Source organism: Phytophthora infestans, genomic scaffold (genome assembly GCF_000142945.1).
Source record: "Phytophthora infestans T30-4 supercont1.5 genomic scaffold, whole genome shotgun sequence".
NCBI lineage: Eukaryota > Oomycota > Peronosporomycetes > Peronosporales > Peronosporaceae > Phytophthora > Phytophthora infestans.
Window position 1 is genome coordinate 546951 of NW_003303754.1, and position 20389 is coordinate 567339.

Consider the following 20389-nt stretch of genomic DNA (forward strand, 5'->3'; position numbering starts at 1 on the left):
CTAAGCAACCAGCAATTCTCTGTACTCAATGACGTGCATTTTATTATATATGACAGGACATTAGGCTTTGCTAGGCTTTTTTACGAGGGTTTTCAAAAGAAACTCTGTCTGAAATTATAGGATTTTGTTTATTGCAATCATTAAACTTGCGATCGAAGACGCTGGCTATGCGCTGCCACTTTCACTGCCCTCCTCACTTTCAAAGGCAGCAAGAAACCGTTCATCATCGACGCTCTCACTGCTGTCATCTGCATCACTCTCACTACTGTCAACTTCCTGGAGGAATCGAGCGCCATCGAAACTCTCGCTACCATCGGCGCTCTCACTTCCTTCCATTTCGACAAGAGAACGCTCACTGGCAACGCTCTCACTGCTGTCGACCTCCTGTAGGAAACGCACCCCGTCGGTACTTTCACTACCCTCGTCGTCGGTAGCGCTGTCACTTCCTTCTACTATTTCTTGTAGGAGTCGCTCACCACCGAAGCTGTCGCTGCTGTCGACATCCGATCCGTCACTGCCTTCCATCTCGAACAGGAAGCGATCGCCATCAGAGCTGTCACTGGCACTGGCATCGAAGCTGGATAAGACACGCTCAGTAAAGTCATTATTACGGAGACCGGCAGCGTCGACGCCATCGAAAGTGGCGAGCGCCAAGGCGGCAGCGACGAAACTGAGGATGACGTTCAACTTGGTCATTGTTGCTGCTGTCGGAACTTCAAAGACGTCGGTCGGAGGTGCTTCCCTGGCCGTGGATAGATTGAAAGTGATAGGAACGAAGGGAGCATCTAGGCTCAGGTTATCCCTTGAGCACAAAATATGTTGCTATTCTCGAATATATATTCCTGTCGGAGACGTTGGAAGCGGAGAACGGGAAGCTGTTGATGAGACGCTGACCAGGAATCAGTCTGTATCGGTGCCTTAAAAAAAGCTAACCACAAATAGAAATGAAAAATTCAAGCTAAACTGAAGTATATTGTCTGAAGTCAGGCCTCGTTGAGTGCGCAACGTCAACGCACTTCATGGAATGAAACGGTTGTGCAGCGAAGCGGTTGCTCCAACCTCTCACTCCATCTTATTCTTCGCGAAGTATGAACATGAAAATTTATAGCAACTGTACCAACGATACACGAAAAGTGGTTGAAAAATACTATCTTTGAAGCGATCACCAGGTGTGAAGTAGTGCTTATTTCCACCAAGACAAGCTGTCCTTGTCAAACCCCTGGCTTGAGCTGTCAATTGAAGCAGGCTTAATGGTACCGGGTTGATACGGTGTTCCTAGATTGTCTTCACTACCATCTTCGGAGTCTTGTGAGTCGGTGACATCGTCGTCCGAACCACCATCAAGTTCCTGACTTGCCTCGAGACTTGCGTCCCCCAAACCTTCATCATCCAAGTCTTTGCTTCCATCTAGAGTTGAGCCGTCGATGCTTAAAGTCAGGAACCGGTCCCCAAAGAGTTCGTCGAGCAGGAGTTCAGTCGAGCCACTGTCGCTGGCTTCCAAGTCGCGTGCAGACTCATGATGACGCAAATTCGCGGCATCGACGTGGCTGAATATGACGCCAGCGGTAGCTACAAAAACAAGCACAACCATTCGCTTGAACATGGATATTGAGAGATGTTCTTGTTCCACTTGTAGTCAAAGAGGAAATGAAGATAAACTTGTCTCAAACCGCCACTACCACTTGCGACGTAGTGGCATTTATCTCGCTCAATACGAGAAGCTACGCTGAAACTTACCAACACTCAAGATGGGATATGCATAATGCGTTTCTCATCTGTAATTATACCAAAAAATAAAACACAACCGGCGTAATTTGTTTTTAGTATATTCAATAATCTATATTATATACACTTAAACAATTAGATTCTCGCTTGAAGACGGTCGTTCTGTCGTCATCGTAAGCAACCTTGCTCCTTCTTGGTCATTGTTGTTCTCTTCTTCGTCCGACCCATCCATATCTTCTTCTACCTTCTGCAATGCAAGCTCCAACTTCTCCATCTCTGTCAACGCCGGAGCCTTACTCCACCATTTCGCCATTATGAAAGGCAGACTTTCCTCCATAAATAAATAGAGAAAGTAATTGATAGGAGGTGTCGAGCCAAAGGGCCAAAACCATAATCCACGTCGCATTCCATCCCGAAGCTGGTGACTTAACCAAGCCACGACGATGAAGCTTACTCGGTTGCGTCTCTTTCGAGCTTGACACTTTTTCGAGTACCGAGTAACGAGCCATACCACCGCGATGATGAAGGTGACAGAGTGGCCGAATGGGCGGCCATGCAAATGGGTTGCTTTAGCAAGATTCAAAGCCCCAGCAGCGATGAAATGGTCGATGTCTAGCAGCGACGCGGTGATGCCATTAAGAAAGCACTTTCTTACAAGTTGCAGCGTGGAGTCTCCAGACTCGGAAAATTTCTCCGTTTGGAGCAAGAACACTGCCCAGCAGCAAAATGCTACGCTGCCATGAGCCAATGAATCCACAAAGTGACGGAGAAGCTTGTAGTCTAGTAGATACACACTAAAAAAGCAGTTTTGTTTTGGAAATAAAGGAGGAGTAGCGAGCAACGGGAGGAATGACGTACTGCTGGAAGAGAAAGTAGTCACTGCTGACGCAGATAAGCAGCATAAACACCATGAGCACACACTGTAGCAGCCTCAAACGGCGCAGGCGATGGAGCTCATCGTCGTCGCCCAGCATTGTCAGTGAATCAGACAAAAATAAACTTTAAAAAATGCTTTTGACTTAGTGACATGTCATGAAATACCGGTATTTGCTTCTCAAAAACGTCGAGGCAGACCCAGTATGCTGCTTAGTAAGCTCATATATTATCGCGAACGGTTAGCTAGTACTTGGTATTGACTCAATACTATTAAGCTACGAGAACTCTTGTTCCTTGGGGACGCATTGCGAGTACCACGCGTTGAAGTACTTGCACACAGATCCAGCAGTGCAATCCGCGGGGCCTGTGTAGTCCTCACCGCCGCACTGGTCCCAGAGATGAACACCCGAGGGGTTCTCGAGTGGCTTGCACTGGTAGTACCATTCGTTGATGACTGCACAAGAGTAGCCTTCCTCACAAGGTTTCTTTGGAGTTTCCTCGTCCTTAGAGTCGTCCGTGGTGAAATCAAAGTCAACTCCTTTGCCTCCACATTGCTCCCATGCTGGGATTACCTCAGCGGTCGTAAGGTCGTCAACCAAGAGATCCGCATCTTCGGTGTGCACTTTCGAGCGATGGCTGTGCTTCTTGGTCTGCACTGACGTCTGCGAGCCTTTGGGCAGACATTGCGCATACCAGGGATTGGAAAGGACGCAGACGTAGCCGTGAGCGCACTGCGAGTTGCCAATGAAGCCGATGCCTCCGCATTGGCCAAACTTCGGCACGGTGTCTCCTGCCTGACTGTTAAGGAAATCTTCCAGAGATGATGCACTGTCGTCGTTAGAGCCTTCCGAGGAGTCAAAGTCGAGTGATCCACTGTCTTCATCAGTTAGTCTGCGGACAAATGTTGCGTTGACGTTGTGTGTGGCAATCAAAGCAACTACAGCTACAGCGATGAGAGTGTCCGCTTTGGTCATGATGAAGACAAATGTCTGCTTACGTTGTGTAAAGGGAACTTTGGATTGATCTCAACAACCAGGGCTCACTGAGCATTTACTTAGGGTCAATGCGATCATGCTAGGGGTTTCCAAACTGCTTGAAGAAGACAATGGGATGCACTGTCGCAGGTAGCTTTCAGATTCCACGGAATCATTTTATGCAGAAATGAATAATTGGGTTTGTGTGGAGTCTCAGGAGCTCCCCGGAGGAGGCTCAACAGCTTATTGTCGTCATAATGTTCAACATAATCTGACGGCACTTCCTAAGAAAAAAAGCTAGACTTTCATCATTCTCACACACGCAGCCCGTCTACTACAATATACTGAAGATTGATTCCTCATCTGGATAATTGTCATCACTTGAGTCAGTGTAATTCTAGAGTTATAACGATCATCGGGACCACAAAGCCAAAAAGAAGTACAAAGACAAATACACAGATACTCGGAGCTCCAGCGAGAAATCTGCAAATGAATTAGTAGGGAGTTGTTCTTTCAACCAGTCGTTTCGTAAAAAGCGTAATTACGATATTTCATTTTTACGGTCGAGTCAGATACTCAGATTTGCGCTCAGAAGTGGAGTCAGATGAGCATGGACGTTTCCTGGTCATCGCGAAGTCACGTTGTTGCGACTCGCGAAGCAGAAGAGCTGCCGAGACTTGTGGCGTGGTAGCCATCTTTGGTCGATTGCTTCAACAGCTCGAAGCAAACGTACGCGCTGTCCTGTATTCGACTATCCCAGCAGACAACACTCTGTCGTCGCGAGATGACTACTGACTATTAACAATAAGCCTAAAGCAATCACCATCGACGCTTCCAGCACCAATTGCTTGTCGTCGAGTGCATGTATAAACGCTTGTGGTCTACGGTAGAGCACTGCTCGGTGTGTCGGTCTCGGTTGTTTTAAGTTGGTCCTGCTGTTTTCCGCCCAGTTAGGTAATGGCACTGAGACGTGTTTCATCCAATCGACAGTGTTGTCGTCTACCATTGGCCAAAAGTCGTCTCTTCGTCTGCACAGAGCGAGAAAAGCGAGAGAGAACAGAACGCGAGTGTCTGGAACGTGAGCGACTGATAGAACGGAACAATGGCAGACGCAGGCAACAGCAAGGCGCGCGAGGTCAAGGTGGTGCTGCTGGGCGACACAGGTGTGGGCAAGTCCTCGCTTGTACTGCGCTTCGTTACCAACAACTTTCGTCCATACTCCGAGTCCACAATCGGCGCGTCCTTCATGTCCAAGATGATCGTGGTCAACGACACGCCTATTAAGTATCAGATCTGGGATACCGCCGGCCAGGAAAAGGTATTATTTTGTATTGGTTTCCCCTTGTTTCCCTTGCTTCAATCTGATAATGGGACTTCTTCTGTGCTCAGTATCACAGCTTGGCACCCATGTACTACCGAGGAGCAGCTGCTGCTATCGTTGTATACGATATCACTAGAAAGGTGCGTGTATAACAGGGTTTCTCTGAGTTTATATTCTTATTTTTGGTACTAATATATGTGGGATTTTATAGCAATCACTGACGACACTGAAGAACTGGGTGAAGGAGCTGAAGCAATTGGGTCCCGACAATATCGTGATTGCCATTGCTGGTAACAAGAGCGACTTGGAGGAGAAGCGAGAGGTGCCGGCGTCACAGGCACGGGCATATGCTGGGGAGATCGGCGCGTTGTTCATTGAGACGAGTGCAAAGGAGGACACGAATGTGTCGGACTTGTTCATCCAGATCAGCCAGGCGCTACCCACAGCTTCGGCTGAAAGTAATGCACTGCCGGAGATCGTGGACCCGTACGGAGGCGGTAAAAAGAAGTCGAGCGGCTGCTGTTAAAAAATCGGAGAGAAAAAAAATTAACAGAGACAGAATTGCTGGAAGAACCTGACGGGACAGGACGAACAAAACACTAGCAACTAAGGCGGGTGAGCGGTGTGTCTACTTGATTGCTGGACGGCAGAAAAAAAATGCTGAACAATGCGTGATTTTTTTTTTAGTTTTTCTTAAAACAGTTGCTTTTATCCTAAGCTTTTGTTACCAATCACGAAGTTGGCGTTTGATTTCTCGTTCGTCGTCACGTCTGCGGTTGTCAATCTGTCCACGTTTGAAGCATGCTGCCATGATGACTTTGATCCAGCCAGTGTTGCCGACCTCGATCCGCATCGGAATCTAAGAAAGTGACTTGTTAACAAATTTCCATAAATTAAATTGTACAGCTAATTTTTTGTTCCTTACGAGTTGTGCGTTAGGTCGATTGGCAAATTCTTGTAGTTTCTTGAGCTCCGAGCGGTTTGCCAGCAGCTTACGCACTCGCGTTGGCTCTGGTCGACCTATAAGTCCCTGACGCCATACTATTGTGGAAGCTACATTTAGTGGTCATAATTTTCTAGAGATTCCTGATTAGGTTATTCGTACCTGGAATGTTTAAGTCGTGTAGAAACAGCTCGTGCTTGTAGAAAGCTCCAAAAGCTGTGGATAGATCCGCATTGCGGTTGCGCAGCGACTTGACTTCCGAAGGTTGGAGCACGATGCCCAAATTCCACTCCCGCTCCACTTCGTAATAATTTCCCGCAGCTTTGCGCACGAACTTTTGGTTGCGGCACAAAACTTTGATGGGGAAATCGCGAAGGCCACGACAGCTGCCGAATAGCCATAACTGATGGCGCGCACTAAAGGGGAGACGCGAGCAACGAGTGAGCAACTCCATGAAGTTGTTTCTGTTGCATTCGAACAAGCATAATTCGCTTGGACCACATACAGTCAACTTTCACACAACATTGAGACACGCTGGGATGTTCAAAAAATTAAATAACGTTTTCATTAAAATAACGGACGCGCCCTATTAGAGTCCGGACTATATTTAATAGTGCCGCCCGAAAGTGATAGAGAGGACTTTAAACGGGTGAGGACCTTATTCCTTGCTGATATGATTCGTGTACCAGGTTAATATCGTCTAACGCATCATCTATGTAACGGGCTTTCAGCAACCCGTTACCTTACGTACACTGTGCGTGAGGAAGCAGGCAAATTAGACTCTGAGATGTATTGAAAGTTAACGGCGTGGTCTCGGACCACGCCAACCAGTAGATGTGCTCTACAAGCTGATTGGCCATCGCATTGGATGCGATGGCGATGTGTGACGATGGGCCCGTCACACCATCCCCTACTTCAGAGAGAAAGCAAGCAGCATTTTCCTTTTTGTACGGCGCGACGAACTGGGTGTCAGCGTTGTCGCGAGCGTGGTGTCTCGCGACCCGACGACGCAGAATGGGGTCGTGTTCTTGAAGCTGCTTCAATTACCGAAGTGGAGCGTGGTGTGATAGGACGTTACTTGAGGGCCCTCGACGAGGCTAGGCGCGGCGGACGGCCGCGCCCGCGTGACGATCGGCCGCCGGTACGAGACCAGGCTCGTACTCCGCCACGCAGTCCGGAACGTCGGCGAGAAGGATGGCGCGAGGCTCCCAACTATCCTTCATGGGGACGAGCCACCGAACGAGGTAGCGCCGGAGCGGAGGGATGGCAGCGTCATGGCGATCAGCGCCGTGACTCGTATGAGCAAGGTTGGGCGCAGCACGAGGGTCCTCGTGTTCCAGGATACGGTCAACGATATGACGAAGATTACCCACGCTATCGACAAGAGGAGCGGGACCGTCACGCTAAAAGGGTGGACCGCGGACGGCGGGAAGACGCTGCGCGCGCGCAGCGTCTGGATCGGTTGCTTCAGCGTGTGGAGTATCTGGAGCGGGAGAATCAAGAGCTGCGCCATCGCGTGCGACGTCAGGACGAGCCTCGGGATGATCGCCGAAGTCCGGACGCGGGGAACCATCCGCGTCGCTGGGGATAGACGAAGGGTGATAGCGGCGGAGGCGACCAACGTGGAAGGTAGGGTGGAGGCGTAGTGCTGTAGGTAGTCGAAGTGTATACGCGTCACCTAATACCTTCAATATCTTGAACGGTCCGATATATCGCGGCGCCAGCTTGTTGGCGCCCAAGTTCGTCACAGAAGTGGGTGTAATGCCGTCGGTGGATAGCAAAACACGATCGCCTACTGCAAACGTCGCGAGATTCTTGCGACCACGCCTGTCTGCGTTCTCCTTCTGGCGATCCACCGCCATAGCGATGGCGTCGCGCACATAGCGGATTACCGACTCGCGTCGTTGGACGAATGCAAGAGCGGCCGCGGCATCACGCGGTAGCGATTCAGGGTTCGGATTGAAGATTGCGGGCGGAGGCTCGGGTGAAGCGGCCGAGCCTGTCGCGGCATGGTACTCAACTGCGCGGCGATGCTGACGCGGGTTAATCAGCGTCCTGGGCGTCCAGGTGGTCAGTGAAGATGGTGTTGCCTCCGTGGTACCACGCGTGCGCACACTTGGCGCGGCAGATGCGGCTCCACGCCGGGTGGTGACAGCATTCAAAATCGCGGAGGTGACGTCGTGAGCTTGCTCACGACTATCGTCAGCGGGAATCGCGGATGGGGCAACATCGGAGGCGTCCGTCTCGTTCGGTGGGGGTACTGGCGCGGGCGTGACCGCGTCCGATTCGACTGGGGACCGACGATCCATGCCAAGGAGGGCAGGGACGCGGGGATGGCGTCCGTAGTTCACGTAGAATGGAGTGAGCCCCGTCGATGCGTGAACCGCATTGTTGATCGCGAACTCGACCATGGGAAGGAACGAGCTCCAGGACGTGAATGACGTGGCGAAGCTCCGCAACACGTCCTCAACGACCCTGTTCGCACGCTCCGTCTGGCCGTTCGTTTCTGGATGCGACGCGGTGGACATCTTCAACCGCGTCCCGACAAGCCGGAAGATCTCTGACCAGAAAGCTGAGGTGAAGCGGGGATCGCGATCGGAAACGATCGATGTTGGCAAGCCGTGATGGCGATAAACAAGATCCAGAAACGTCGCCGCAGACTGCTTGGCGGTGACCGTAGCGGCGACTGGAGCAAGATGGACCATCTTGCTGAATCGATCGACGAAGACGAGTATGCCAGTGCGACCTTGGGCGTCGCGGGGAAGGCCGAAAACGAAATCCATACTGACGGAGGACCACGGCTCCGAGGCCACCTGGAGGGGTCGAAGCGGTGCTTGCTTCGACGGGGAAGGCTTCACGCGCTGGCACGCTTCGCATGAGCGAACCCACTTACGCACCCACTTGTACATGTGCGGCCAGTAGTAATCGCGAGAGAGGGACGCGAAGGTCTTTTCGCGTCCAAGATGGCCACCACTGGGAGAATCGTGAAACTCGTGAATCAATCGGGCGCGAAGATCGTCGTCCAGCGGGACGACGATGCGTGGTGAGTCTTCGTTGTCCACACTGTAAGTCAGCAAACCTTCGTGTAAGCGGAAGCGGCTCACGCGGGATCGGGCCCGCGGGGACAGTCGGCGCCGCGCTGGCTCCGACGGATCATGTAGGAACGAGATCAGCTCGGAGCACGCCGCGTCCGACGCGTACGCGGCCAAGATCGCGTCGCGCAACGAACTGGTCGCTGCGACTTCCATCGCAGTGACATCTTCAGCAGAACACACGGCGCACTCGTCGTCGTCTTCGTCCCCAATCGCGTGGCGGCCAAGTTGAGCGTAATCTGGCCGACGCGAGAGAGCATCGGCAAGAATGTTCGTCTTGCTTGGCTTGTAGTGAACAACAAAGTTGTATTCGGAGAAAAGGGAGATCCAGCGCGCCATGCGCTGGGACAGATGCGGACTCTTCGTTGCGGTTCGCAACGACGCGTGGTCGGTGTACACGACGAAGGTCTGTTCGCCCAAGAGGTAAACTCGGAACTTGAGCAGCGCATAGCGCATGGCCAGTAGCTCTTTGTCGTGTACGGGGTAATTCCGTTCCGCTGGTTTCAGCTGGCGCGACTGGTAGCTTACCACTCGTTCGCGCCCTGCTGCGTCGAATTGCATCAAGGCGCAACCAATGGCAAAGTCGCTGGCGTCGCATACCACGTGAAATGGCTTGGAGTGGTCAGGCAGCATCAGGACGGGCGCGGTGGATAAGCTCGTTTTTACCGCGTCAAAGGCAGCTTGATGTTCTGGACGCCATGTCCAAGTGGCATCGGTCTTGAGTAGTTGCGACAGTGGACGAACTGTCGCCGCGAAGTTCTTCGAGTAGTGATGGAGATACGTCGCGAGGCCGAGCCACTGTCGGAGCTGTTTCGCGTCTTGAGGAGATGGCCAGGCGCAGATGGCTGCCACTTTCTCGGGGTCAGCACGGACACCGTCCTTGCTGACGTAGCTCCCGAGGACTGGAATCTCGGGGGCGCAGAAGATGCATTTCTTCAGGTTGGCGTAGAGCTTGTTTTCACGCATCACTCCGAACACCGTTCGTAGGTGTTGGAGATGAACTTCGATGTCAGTCATGCCGGCGTCGGCATGACTATGAATGAAGATGTCGTCAAAGTAACTGGGCGCGAAGTCGCGATATGGACGCAGCAAGTGGGACACCATGCGGTTAGAGGTGGCGGGGGCGTTCTTGAGCCCCTGCGGCATGACTAGACATTCCCACAGCATTCCACTGGGCGTGCTGACGGCGGTCAGCGGCACGTCGTCTTCGCGCATCAAGATCTGATAGAATCCGTCCATCAGATCAATCGCGCTATACGTGGTGCTGCCCGACATGGAGTCAAGAATCATGTCCTTTCGTGGGATCGGCGTTTGTGCCGGGATTGTGGCGTCGTTAAGCTTGTTGAAGGCGTGGACGATCCTCCACCCCCCGGTCGCTTTCTTCACACAGAACGTAGGACTGGAGTGGGGTGACAAGCTCTCGCGAACGTGGCCGGCTTGCCGGCGACTTTCGAAAAAGGCATCGATCGCCTCGACTTGGTCGCGGGGAAGCGGCCACTGTCTGGTGACACAGTACTTGGCGCCAGGCACGAGATCGATCTCGTGTCGGACTCCGCGATCCGGCGGAAGGGCCGCCGGAACCTTGTCGGGGAAGATGTCGATGAATTCACGGACGAGAGGGGCCACAGGGTTACCGGAAGCTTCGAGGGCCGGTAACGATTGTGCAGCGTAGCGCGCTTCACGGGCTGTTTTCGGTTCGGCGCCCGTGGGGCGCGTCTGGGGGTCCGGCGCTGAGGCATCGGTGTCGACGTGGACAGTCGCGATGGACGCGGCGTCTCTAGCTACGAGTAAGCATACTTGTTCGACGTCGCCGTGCTTTAAGTCGCGGAGGAAATGTTTCCAAGAGAGACCGGGGAGCTTTGTGATTGCCGCGGCGTCGCGCGGTGGACGTGCGACCTCAACTTCACGGCGACGCGGAAGATCGTTCGAGGCGTGTCCAGCAAGGACTGTGATAGTCTCGAGCTCGCTCAGGACGGAGTCCTGCGACGGGGCACGAGGTCGGCGGGGGTTACGGCGACTACGACGACGAACAGGACGGAGTACATCTGGCGATGAGTGCCCACGCTCGATCATGGCGAGATCGGTTGGGCGCCGGGGTATGTCATCGGCGCCGGGACACGAATCATGTAGAACGATTGCATCCACAACATCAGGGTGCTCCAGCTCAACCATGCGCGGGAGCTCAGGCTCGACCATATTCACAGGTACAGGGAGCTCCAGCTCGACTGCGCGCGGGAACCCCTGGTCAACCGCGGGCAGGAGCTCACGCTCAACCGCTTCACGAGGTGGGAGCCACTGCTCACCAAGATGTGGGATACTCAGCTCGACCACATCGGAAACGCCCTGAGGCTCCGACTCAGGACCGGCACAAGTTGCTGGAGCACTGGCTGCGTATGAAGGGCCATCGCTCTCTTCAAGTGCAGGGGTGGTCATGGAGTCGGGGTCCATGACAGCAACGTGTGGCCAGAGGCTGGGCGTACCGCTCAGGTACGCCAGTACTGCGTTGACATCGATATCGCGTGGCCGAACAGTTCGGGTCAACCAGTCGATGTGAGGCTGGTGACGCACTAGCCACGGAATGGCGAAGACACAGTCGAATGAACCGCTCAACTCGATCACCAGGAAGTTGTTCGAGCTGGAGAACCCGTCGAATGCATACGCGAAGGCGACCGAGCGCCGGGGCATCCGACGCGGCTTGCCGTCAGCGTATTTGACGACCATGTGGCCTGGACCTTCGCTGATGCGCGTGGTTGGCGGCAACACCGATAAGCTGTCGGCGCGAACGAAGTTGTTCGTCGCGCCGGAGTCCAGCAACGCACGGATCGGGCGCTGGGCGCCGTCAACGTGAAGACTAAGAATAATCAGTCTCGAGTCGCTGCCGGAAGTGGTGGCGAAAAGTCGTGCGTGAAGCACTGGAGGGCTAGGAGGAGGCTCTGTCACCAGAGATGCATCTCTCCTTCCATTCCCAGTAGGGCGCCCCGTACCTACTGGCTGTCGCCGTTTTTTGGAACGGCGACCTCGGACTCCACCGTGACGTGTGCCAGGACAGGTGCCGGCGCGCGGCACACCGCCGCGCGATGTCCGGGCTTGCGACAGCGGAAGCATTTCATCGGACGTTGGCTGCGCGTCGGGGAGCGCGGTGGACGTGTCGTCGACCGAGAACGATCGAAGTGGCGGATGGCATCAATCTCCATCGGCTCTGGTTCTGGTTCGGAGGCCGGAGCCCGACTGAAATCGAAAGCTTGAGATGCCGCGACGCTGTAATCTTCGCGTAGGGCCACCGCGAAAGCTTCTTCCAGCGTAGATGGGGACTTCCGCGTTAAGTAGAAGCGTTGGTAGCCGGTGTTCTTGCCGGACACGAAGACATGGACTTGGGTCGCCATGTCAACCGGATGTGTCGTGATGCACGAGATGAGGTGACGTGCCCGCTGGATATATTCGAGCATGGACATCTTGCCTTGCTGCAACGACAGGAAGGCGGAACGCTGGACTCTCTCGTCTTGGGGCGGCTCGAACGCGAGTCGCAGGTCAGATTTCATTGCAGCCATCGTGGGAAAGCATGAGGGGTTGACAACGAGCTTGCCGAGGGCCCACTCCTTTGCCTTCCCCGTCAGTTTGGAAAGAAGGAAGCGAGTCCGCGCGAGCTCGGTGGAAAGCTGCCGGGCTTCAACTGCGATGTCCACTTCGCAGAACCATGTGTTCAAGTGGAGGCGACCGTCGCCTTCACCACTATAAGAGGAGACATCGAGCTTGACGATGTCAGTCCTGTTCTTGGACAGCGTGGGAGTCGACACGCGCTGACGGAGGTCAGCGAGTTCACGCGCCATGAATTCTTGGGTGGCAAGGCGATGTTGAGCTTCGGTTCCAGCAGTGAGCAACGTGTGGATGACAGCCTCGCCGGACGCAGCAGCGAGGCGGTGCAACGCCTCCCATTCGATCGAAGAGAGGTGGGGGAAGCTGTCGTGCTCCAGCGACGTGTTGGGCAACTTGGGCGCGTCGGGCATCGGCATGTTGTTCATCGTGAGCGTTGGATGGATGACAAAGTGCTACCAGGTGTAACGGGCTTTCAGCAAAGGATTTAACAGATCGACGTCTTCGTCCATATGCGGTTCCTTCGACCACTTTTCACGAAATTTAGCGCTATTCACATCGTGCTTGGATATAAACCACGACGAGGGGTCTCTCGAGAAGCCTGCTATTTCAGCGCTCCGCATGATGGTTGCCTCATCCGTGTCTCGCCACGCGCGGAGGCCTCAATCGCAAACGGTGTCAACACTTGGCATACGTAGGCTACCAAAGCGAGTGCATTGGACTCGGTCCGACTCTTTCCAAGCGTTATTTCCATGTACAGTAGGTCCTTAAAACGACATATTTAGTCCACCTGATCACCTCTTGCTTACGCTCACTGCTAACCGACTGCCTTTGATGAGGCATTATTGGAAATGACGGAAAAGTGTTTCTCATGGATGGTTATTAATAGCAAGTTTGTAATAGCAGATTTGGTAGCTTTTATAAGGACTCTATTCGGGAGAGGCTTGTATTTAATAGTGCAGGCATGCAGCACCCCACAGGACACTATTCGGTAGGGGGCTTTTATTCGGGCGCATCCGTTAGTAATAAAGGAGCACTATTTCACCAAAGATTAGTCTAAAAATGGCCCCATCGTAAAAAAAAGGCTTCGTTTACAAGAGGTGTCGTTCATTTACCTAAAAATGGCGTAGCCCGTGCTATTCAGTCGATTTACTATTTTCTAGAGGTCTGAAGTGCATCCAGCATGTAACGAAGTACAATCCGGCGTACGCAAGTACTGTACATGAAGAGTGGCCGTCACTTCTTGTCGACATCTAGCACACGGTACCAGAGGCCCTAGAAGCCGAACAGTGCATAACTACATAGTTTAATTATAGGTGACCTCTAGTTTGTATGAGAACCCAAACTAAGCTTACTTATAAATACATCAGTCTTACATCTACTCTTTTAAGTAGCAAACCGATCCCTCTGAGGCCAGGGACACGTGAACCCACGTTCATACGGGTAGTAAATACTCTTAAGCGCTCCCTTTGTGCAAGGCGCTCGTGTGCCTCATGACAATTAATGATGAAAGACTGATGACGCTCATGTATAGACGAAATAAATAAAAGCAATACTAAGCGGGATGCGCCAACACGCTGACAGCATGCTGGTGGGACTATCTCACTGAATTGTCGATAGTGTAATGGGGCATCGAGAGATCGCTACGGCAATTACGTATCCCTATCAAGACCTGCAACGCCGCCACATATACGACAATCAGCAAAGTTTATTTCCGCACTTCAAGGATTGTCTATGGGCACTCACCGGAGCATACATACCCGATGTCGCACCAATGCTAACACGCTGTAGACATTGAATAGTGTTTACCTCTTAAATGGTTCCAGCAGCTTATGACGTCATCATGAGATTTGTATATTCACTGTCTGGGTGGGAGGGATCAGCAGATTGACGATGCGAACGAGGCTTGTAGCCGATGTAAGTACATGAATGAACATTTTAAAGTGAATTTGTCTAAGCTAGAAGTCCTAGCCTGCTAGCTCATTTTGCTCGCACTGCATCTGGTTGTGGTTGCACTTCGACGCCTACCTCGCTGGATGCATACTGCTTAGCACACGTCCAACGTGTGCTCGGCGCTTGCTGCAGTTGAAGTGACAAGAATCGTGCGACCTGATTGGCAGATCCTTGGTATCCTGGATTGTGATTGGACGTCAGCTTCAAATTGACCTATCACGGGATCATCTGCGAGAGATCAATCGTGACATGTGACGTGTACACTGCATACAAGTGTGTCCGTTGCACACAGGCGTGTCCGCGGTCTATACGAATAGTATGTATCTTGCACATATGTGTGTCTATTGCTTACCGTTCCATATTTGTGTCAGTTGCGTATATATCGGTGTATACGCCGGCCTGTACGTGATAGGAAGTACTAGGGGCTGCATGTAGGATAGTGGGGAAAGTGTTTTTTTAGGACTTCTAGCTCGAAAAAATCCCACGCTCAGATTTCCATTCATCGACTCACATCGACTACAAGCTGCGTTCGAATCGTCCCTTACTCTCAATTGGCTATGAGCTCAAGCTACGCCAACAGAATCTACAAGCTCGTGGATGTAACGACTTCCACTGGGAATTCAGCATGTGATTAAAGCTCGCCCGGAAGAGTCTGTTTCTGCAGACTATAAACCCATATTTTGAACAAGTGGGTGGTTGCACCACGGTTGAATGGAAGATAAACGATTTGGGGTCCCTGCTGTGATCGCGGGAGAGGTAAGTTTCACATATTAAGTCTACCTCGGCTCGGCACTTCCGGCGGACGAGGCGTGGACTTTGCTCGAGAATAGGATAAACCGGCTCATGGCTAACAAGGAGCTTCACCGATTCAAGATGGAACCTGGTACGAAGACCGCTGTCCATTTGGACAAGTTCAACGAACTATTATTCCAGACGGAGTCAATCGGTGAGTCTCCGGACAAAACCTCGGCAGCTAATACTGCTACTCGGGGGGTTGACTGTCGAGCACCGTATGCTTGCTACTGTTCTCGAGAACACGCCCAACGTGACGCTCGCGTTTGCGATCCAAGCACTCTCTGAAGTTGAAGCCTAGAATGAATTGTCATCGCTTTTAAGAGATGTCATTCACTTTGAAGCGAAAGGACTTCGGGAACAAGGATTGCCTTGGTGTAATGGGCTCCTCCATTACATAAGTAGGTAGATTTCTTTACATAAGTAGGTGCATCAGCACACGACTAGCGTGTGCTGAAATGCTGTCATGCCATTGGCTGATATATGGGGAGCCAGACCCATTATTAGCAAATTGGACTATGACGTGGTCAGGGCTGTGACCTTGGTATTAAAATAAGTCAGAGTAGATTTTACCTTAAACCAAAGCCTCAGTCGTCCTATTGCGAGCTTCCTTAAAACTATAGTGTAAGCAAGTAACTGAGTAAATACCTGGTCCGTTACACCTGTTAGCCCTTCGTAGTCCTTCCAATGACCAAGTTCGACATGAGCCAAGACCTCGACCACGCTGATTTCCCCCATCTCACTCGGATCGAGTGGATAGCTCTCCAACGCCTTGCGGCGGTGTCCGGAGAAGCCGTCGTCACGTCGCTGAGCAGCAGCGACGCCCGACGAGCAGCGCGTTGCGGCACAAGAATTCATGGAGCGCGAGTGTCAACTCCCTCGCGTATCTTCACGAATGGCGTCGTGAAACTAGAGACATCCACCTACTCCAGTGCCGGAGAGGACCGACTTCCGCTGAATCGTTGGTTTCGAGAGATCGACATCGCCTCGAGGTTTATCGAGGCGCCTTCCGCGATGGTCCACTTCCTCCTCTCACAGCTGTCTGGGAAAGCCAAGGAACGGGCCCTCGGCAAGTTGGTCGTCGACCCAAGGGTGGTGGAGTAGAATACACAAATACCGTCAGATGTGGATTCCTTACACAAACCACAACGAGCCACCGAGTTAGGTCGGCGGCTGTATGGCCTGCACAGAGGGTGGCCCCCTCGCGGTTCGGCCCTTCCGGGACAGACGAGTGGCTCGCTTCCACTCAGTTCCGACTAGCCAAGTCAGAGCACTTATGAGGCTCCGCCGAGTTTGGTTCGGCTGAGCTCGTTCACAAACCCTGTGCCCCCCACCAAAGGATGGACGACGACGCGCGAGCGCTTTTACAGGTCACTGAGCGCAGAGGCTGCTCAGCTAGAAGTATAACGGCACCCGGGCTATCCGACGTACCGGCCCGCTGAGTATGCGGGGCCTTCTTTCGCGCGTAGCGAGACTTTGTCCTACCCGGACCGACCTAATCTCTTGGCGCTACCGGCCAATACCCTACTAGCTATGCATCTCGAGTATCGACGGCAGTCATAATCTAGCCCTATGCAGGGACTTACCGGAAGAGTGTACACGCGATTTGGGGTGAGTTGTAGTGGATCCTAAACTTTAAAGCTTGGTTCCTGCTTGCAATGGCTGCGCACTTTCCAAACTGACATCACAGACTGTGTCCTACAGCCTCAGCTGAGGGAACTGCATCTTCTACATGTTATGGCTGGTCAAGCGGTCAGTGCGTGACTTGGCTTGCACTTGGAACTTGTATGTCTAGCTACATGTATTCTTATGTATGAATGCTTGGCGGGCAGCAGCTTCTAGAAGCTCTGTTCAGAAGCGTTTAACCTCTTTGAGTTGAGGTTCGTTGCCTCCGCTCACACTTCAATTTCTGATCCGTACATTAGGCTATAGTATCTGCGGGCCCGCACTGCCTTGTGTTGACAACTTTGAATTTTGACCTGGTATATACTACAAGTACTTCTTTAGTAGTTTTTGTTCACTGAGGTACGCCAACGTGTTGTACTTTCGGTGGACAATTGAAGTTGAAGACAAGTCAAGATGACGGACAGCAGATCGACTGGCTCTGTACCACTGTTCACCCCACTCTTGCCACCGACGATAAAGTCGACCTCTCACGGCTCAGTGGTACACTGGAGGAAGGAACGGCGCGACGATGAGGCGAAGCTACGCGCTCGCTGCAGAGTGACTGGGGAGGCCATCGGGGCCGTGGTTGAGCCTGTCGCAGGAGCATTTAACCCTCAACTTCTGGATACATTCTGTGAGCTCCAAATGGGCGTCTCAACGGCTGCATGCTTCGACGACATGCTGATAGCTGAGATCGAAAAGGTCATCTCGAGCTTTAAAAATGGCTCCTTGACTGACATCAAGGACCTTTTCGAGCGCGAACACAAGCTCAACATGGCTGAGACCGACGTGAGAGCCCGCTTTATTGACTACTTCATGCTATTATGTTGGAGAACGGCTTGACGGACTGCTTCTTAGATGCAGAGGAAATGAGGGAGAAGTGTAAAGGTTCTGATGGTATCGCTGCAATCTGAGGCCTTAAGGAAAGAGGTGAAGCAGAGAGTGCGTTTCGCGGATAAGGCAGCCGCTACCAGCCCGAAGTTTCTTTTCGATTTAATAGTAGAGCGAGCGATGGAGCATGAGCATCATTACCAGAGTCAGAAGACGCAAAGCCAGGGAGTGGCTGGACGCGAGGCTTATGTGTCAAATAAGCCTAAGTCTAAGAAACAGAGCAAACAGCCGAGTGGAAAAGCACCTCCAGAGCCGACTACCACTGAGATTACGACAGAAGGTTGATTCGAGGACCAAGCCCAAGGCTAAAAATGCGGCTCCACGTCCACCGCCAGGCCCATGCCCGAAATGCATGGCTATGCATTGGCTGCGTGAGTGCACCGAGGCAAGTGAAGACGACAAGAAGGAGATTGTGCAGAAGTTGCGTGATGCACGTAAGACCAAGAAGGCCCGTACTAAGCGTCTAGGTGAGCTCCTGCCTAATACAGAGCGGCATGTGGCTGAATGGAGTCTTGAAGCTACCGAACTGCCCTAACAGTGACACGGATTACATTGTGATTGGACGTTCGCATTGGGAACAACTTCTAGTTGCAGACCCAAGTGTGGTTCAGGGAAAACTCAAAATTCCTGTCCCCACACAAGCATTTGGTGCTACTTGGGTGACAGTTAAATGGAAGGCTAAACTACAAGTTCTGATCCAAACTGCTGCTGGTCCTGTTGAACCCATGGGGCTAGCTGATGTACTGATGGTGGGCGTGGACGATCAGGAGTTCATAGTCGGGAATGATTTGTTGGTGATGCTGGGTATCGACGACGATAGACAGCTCGGACAAATGGCCATCCACAATGTCGATGACATGTCGGGTGATCCAATGGAGCTCAAAGCCGATGACATGGCCATAAATCTTAATGAAGTCCCACCCAAAGATGATGCCATTTTCGTTGCTGTTGAGAGACTGATAGGTCGTGCTGTGGGGAATGGATTTCCTTTGGATCGTGTGGATCAATAGAGGACCATCGTGCATGCGTATGATGCAAGGCGTCTGGAGCTTCGCGGTGACCCACCTGCGAGTGTACCTCCAATGGAAATTCGCTTGAGAACCGGGGCTCGTCCAACAAAATGTAAGTCCAGCAAGTACCCACCACATCCGGAAGTCTTTACGTGAATTTAACACGCGTCTTCTTGCACTAGGACTGGTTTAGGAAAACCCTGAGAGTCGATGGGCGAGTCCTGTGCTGCCGGTGAAGAAGAGCGCGGATCTAATGGACCTTCGTCAAACAACCGACTATCGAGTGCTGAGCGACCAAACTGAAGTAATGGCTGCGGTGATGCCTTTTCGTGATGTAGTCATGGAACATGCACGTGGAATGAAGCATTTTGGCCTTTTCGATTTCCTTATAAGGTTTTGGCAGTTGCCACTTGCTGAAATTTGACAGGAGTTCCTGTCTTACACGACAGACGAGAAGATTTTCACGCCCCGCCGTGTTCCTCAGGGCAGTAGCGATGCAGCTATATTTATTCAGAAGACTATGGAGACGTGCATTGCAAGCCTGTTGGCCGAGCATCTCCTAATCTGGATTGATGATCTGTTGCTGTACGCCGCTGACATGGATACATACATGGCTAAGCTGGCTGAATTCTTCGCGTCCAGTTTGCCTCAAGCTGAGCGCCAAAACGTCAAGCCTGTACCAGACTGAAGTGAAGTGGTGAGGACGCGTTCTGGATCACCAAGGTGCTCGACATGACCATCAACGCATCGATTATTTACGACAGATCTCGTATCCTAAGACAGCAGGCGAGCTCCAACATTTTATTTGCGCCATTAACTGGATGAGTGAGAGTATTATCGACTACGCACGACAAGTTTCACCACTTCAGAAGTGCCTGGACGCTGCGATTGCTGGTACCAAGCGTACTCGTCGTGCTGCAGCTGGAATTAACGGAAGAAGAACGCACAGCGTTTGATAACGTGAAGGAGCTGCTGGCTACGAAGAATGCACAGCGTTTGATAACGTAAATGGGCTGCTGGCTACGCGTGCTACACTCGATTTACCGGACGACTCACCAACTACCTGTTTGTTTACCGATGCGTCGGATATCGGTTGGGCTTTGATCGTGACCCAGGTGGTGGGTTTCAACTCGAGGTTACCACCCACTGAACAACAGCACCGACCCCTCCACTGTATGAGCGGGACTTTCACTGAGCGTCAGCTGAACGGAACGGTGACGGAGAAAGAGGCACTACCTATTGTGACCGCACGTGAGAAGCTGGACTATCGCCCGAAATCTTTCCGAATGTACTGCGACCACAGAAGCCTCGTCCACGTCTTTACCACACACCAGAATGTGAAGAAGCATGTAAAGGGCAAGCTGTTGAGATGGTCAATGAAACGTTTGAACAAGCGATACGTCGTAGAGCATGTGTCGGGTCCGGATAATGTTTGGGCCGACATGATTTCTCGATGGGCTGGCCACCATATAATGGCTAAGGTGAAAAGCCTCAGAATAGCCCAAGAGCGACCAACAGCACCACATGTGGTCTCGGAAGCATTACCAGTGAGGACA

General features: G+C 52.3%; 6 protein-coding genes across 6 annotated transcripts; 1 reads left to right on the forward strand and 5 right to left on the reverse strand.

Annotated features, from left to right (window-relative positions):
* Positions 1–165: 165 nt before the first annotated feature.
* Positions 166–696, reverse strand: PITG_04074 (secreted RxLR effector peptide protein, putative; the record flags this gene model as incomplete). The annotated part of the gene is made up of 1 exon (XM_002905741.2): positions 166–696. The coding sequence occupies one exon, from the start codon at positions 694–696 to the stop codon at positions 166–168; it is 531 nt and encodes a 176-aa protein (XP_002905787.1).
* Positions 697–1134: 438 nt separating this feature from the next.
* PITG_04075 (sporangia induced hypothetical protein) lies at positions 1135–1630 on the reverse strand (the record flags this gene model as incomplete). Its single annotated transcript, XM_002905742.1, has 1 exon — positions 1135–1630. The coding sequence occupies one exon, from the start codon at positions 1601–1603 to the stop codon at positions 1184–1186; it is 420 nt and encodes a 139-aa protein (XP_002905788.1).
* A 292-nt stretch (positions 1631–1922) lies between these two features.
* Positions 1923–2636, reverse strand: PITG_04076 (uncharacterized protein; the record flags this gene model as incomplete). The annotated part of the gene is made up of 3 exons (XM_002905743.1): positions 1923–1969; positions 2023–2519; positions 2584–2636. The coding sequence occupies 3 exons, from the start codon at positions 2634–2636 to the stop codon at positions 1923–1925; spliced, it is 597 nt and encodes a 198-aa protein (XP_002905789.1).
* A 240-nt stretch (positions 2637–2876) lies between these two features.
* On the reverse strand, positions 2877–3575 carry PITG_04077 (carbohydrate esterase, putative; the record flags this gene model as incomplete). The annotated part of the gene is made up of 1 exon (XM_002905744.1): positions 2877–3575. The coding sequence occupies one exon, from the start codon at positions 3573–3575 to the stop codon at positions 2877–2879; it is 699 nt and encodes a 232-aa protein (XP_002905790.1).
* A 1102-nt stretch (positions 3576–4677) lies between these two features.
* Positions 4678–5422, forward strand: PITG_04078 (Rab5 family GTPase, putative; the record flags this gene model as incomplete). The annotated part of the gene is made up of 3 exons (XM_002905745.1): positions 4678–4893; positions 4965–5036; positions 5108–5422. 3 exons carry the CDS (start codon positions 4678–4680, stop codon positions 5420–5422), a joined length of 603 nt encoding a protein of 200 aa, XP_002905791.1.
* A 198-nt stretch (positions 5423–5620) lies between these two features.
* On the reverse strand, positions 5621–6293 carry PITG_04079 (uncharacterized protein; the record flags this gene model as incomplete). The annotated part of the gene is made up of 3 exons (XM_002905746.1): positions 5621–5755; positions 5822–5937; positions 6002–6293. The coding sequence occupies 3 exons, from the start codon at positions 6291–6293 to the stop codon at positions 5621–5623; spliced, it is 543 nt and encodes a 180-aa protein (XP_002905792.1).
* Between the last annotated feature and the right edge of the window lie 14096 nt (positions 6294–20389).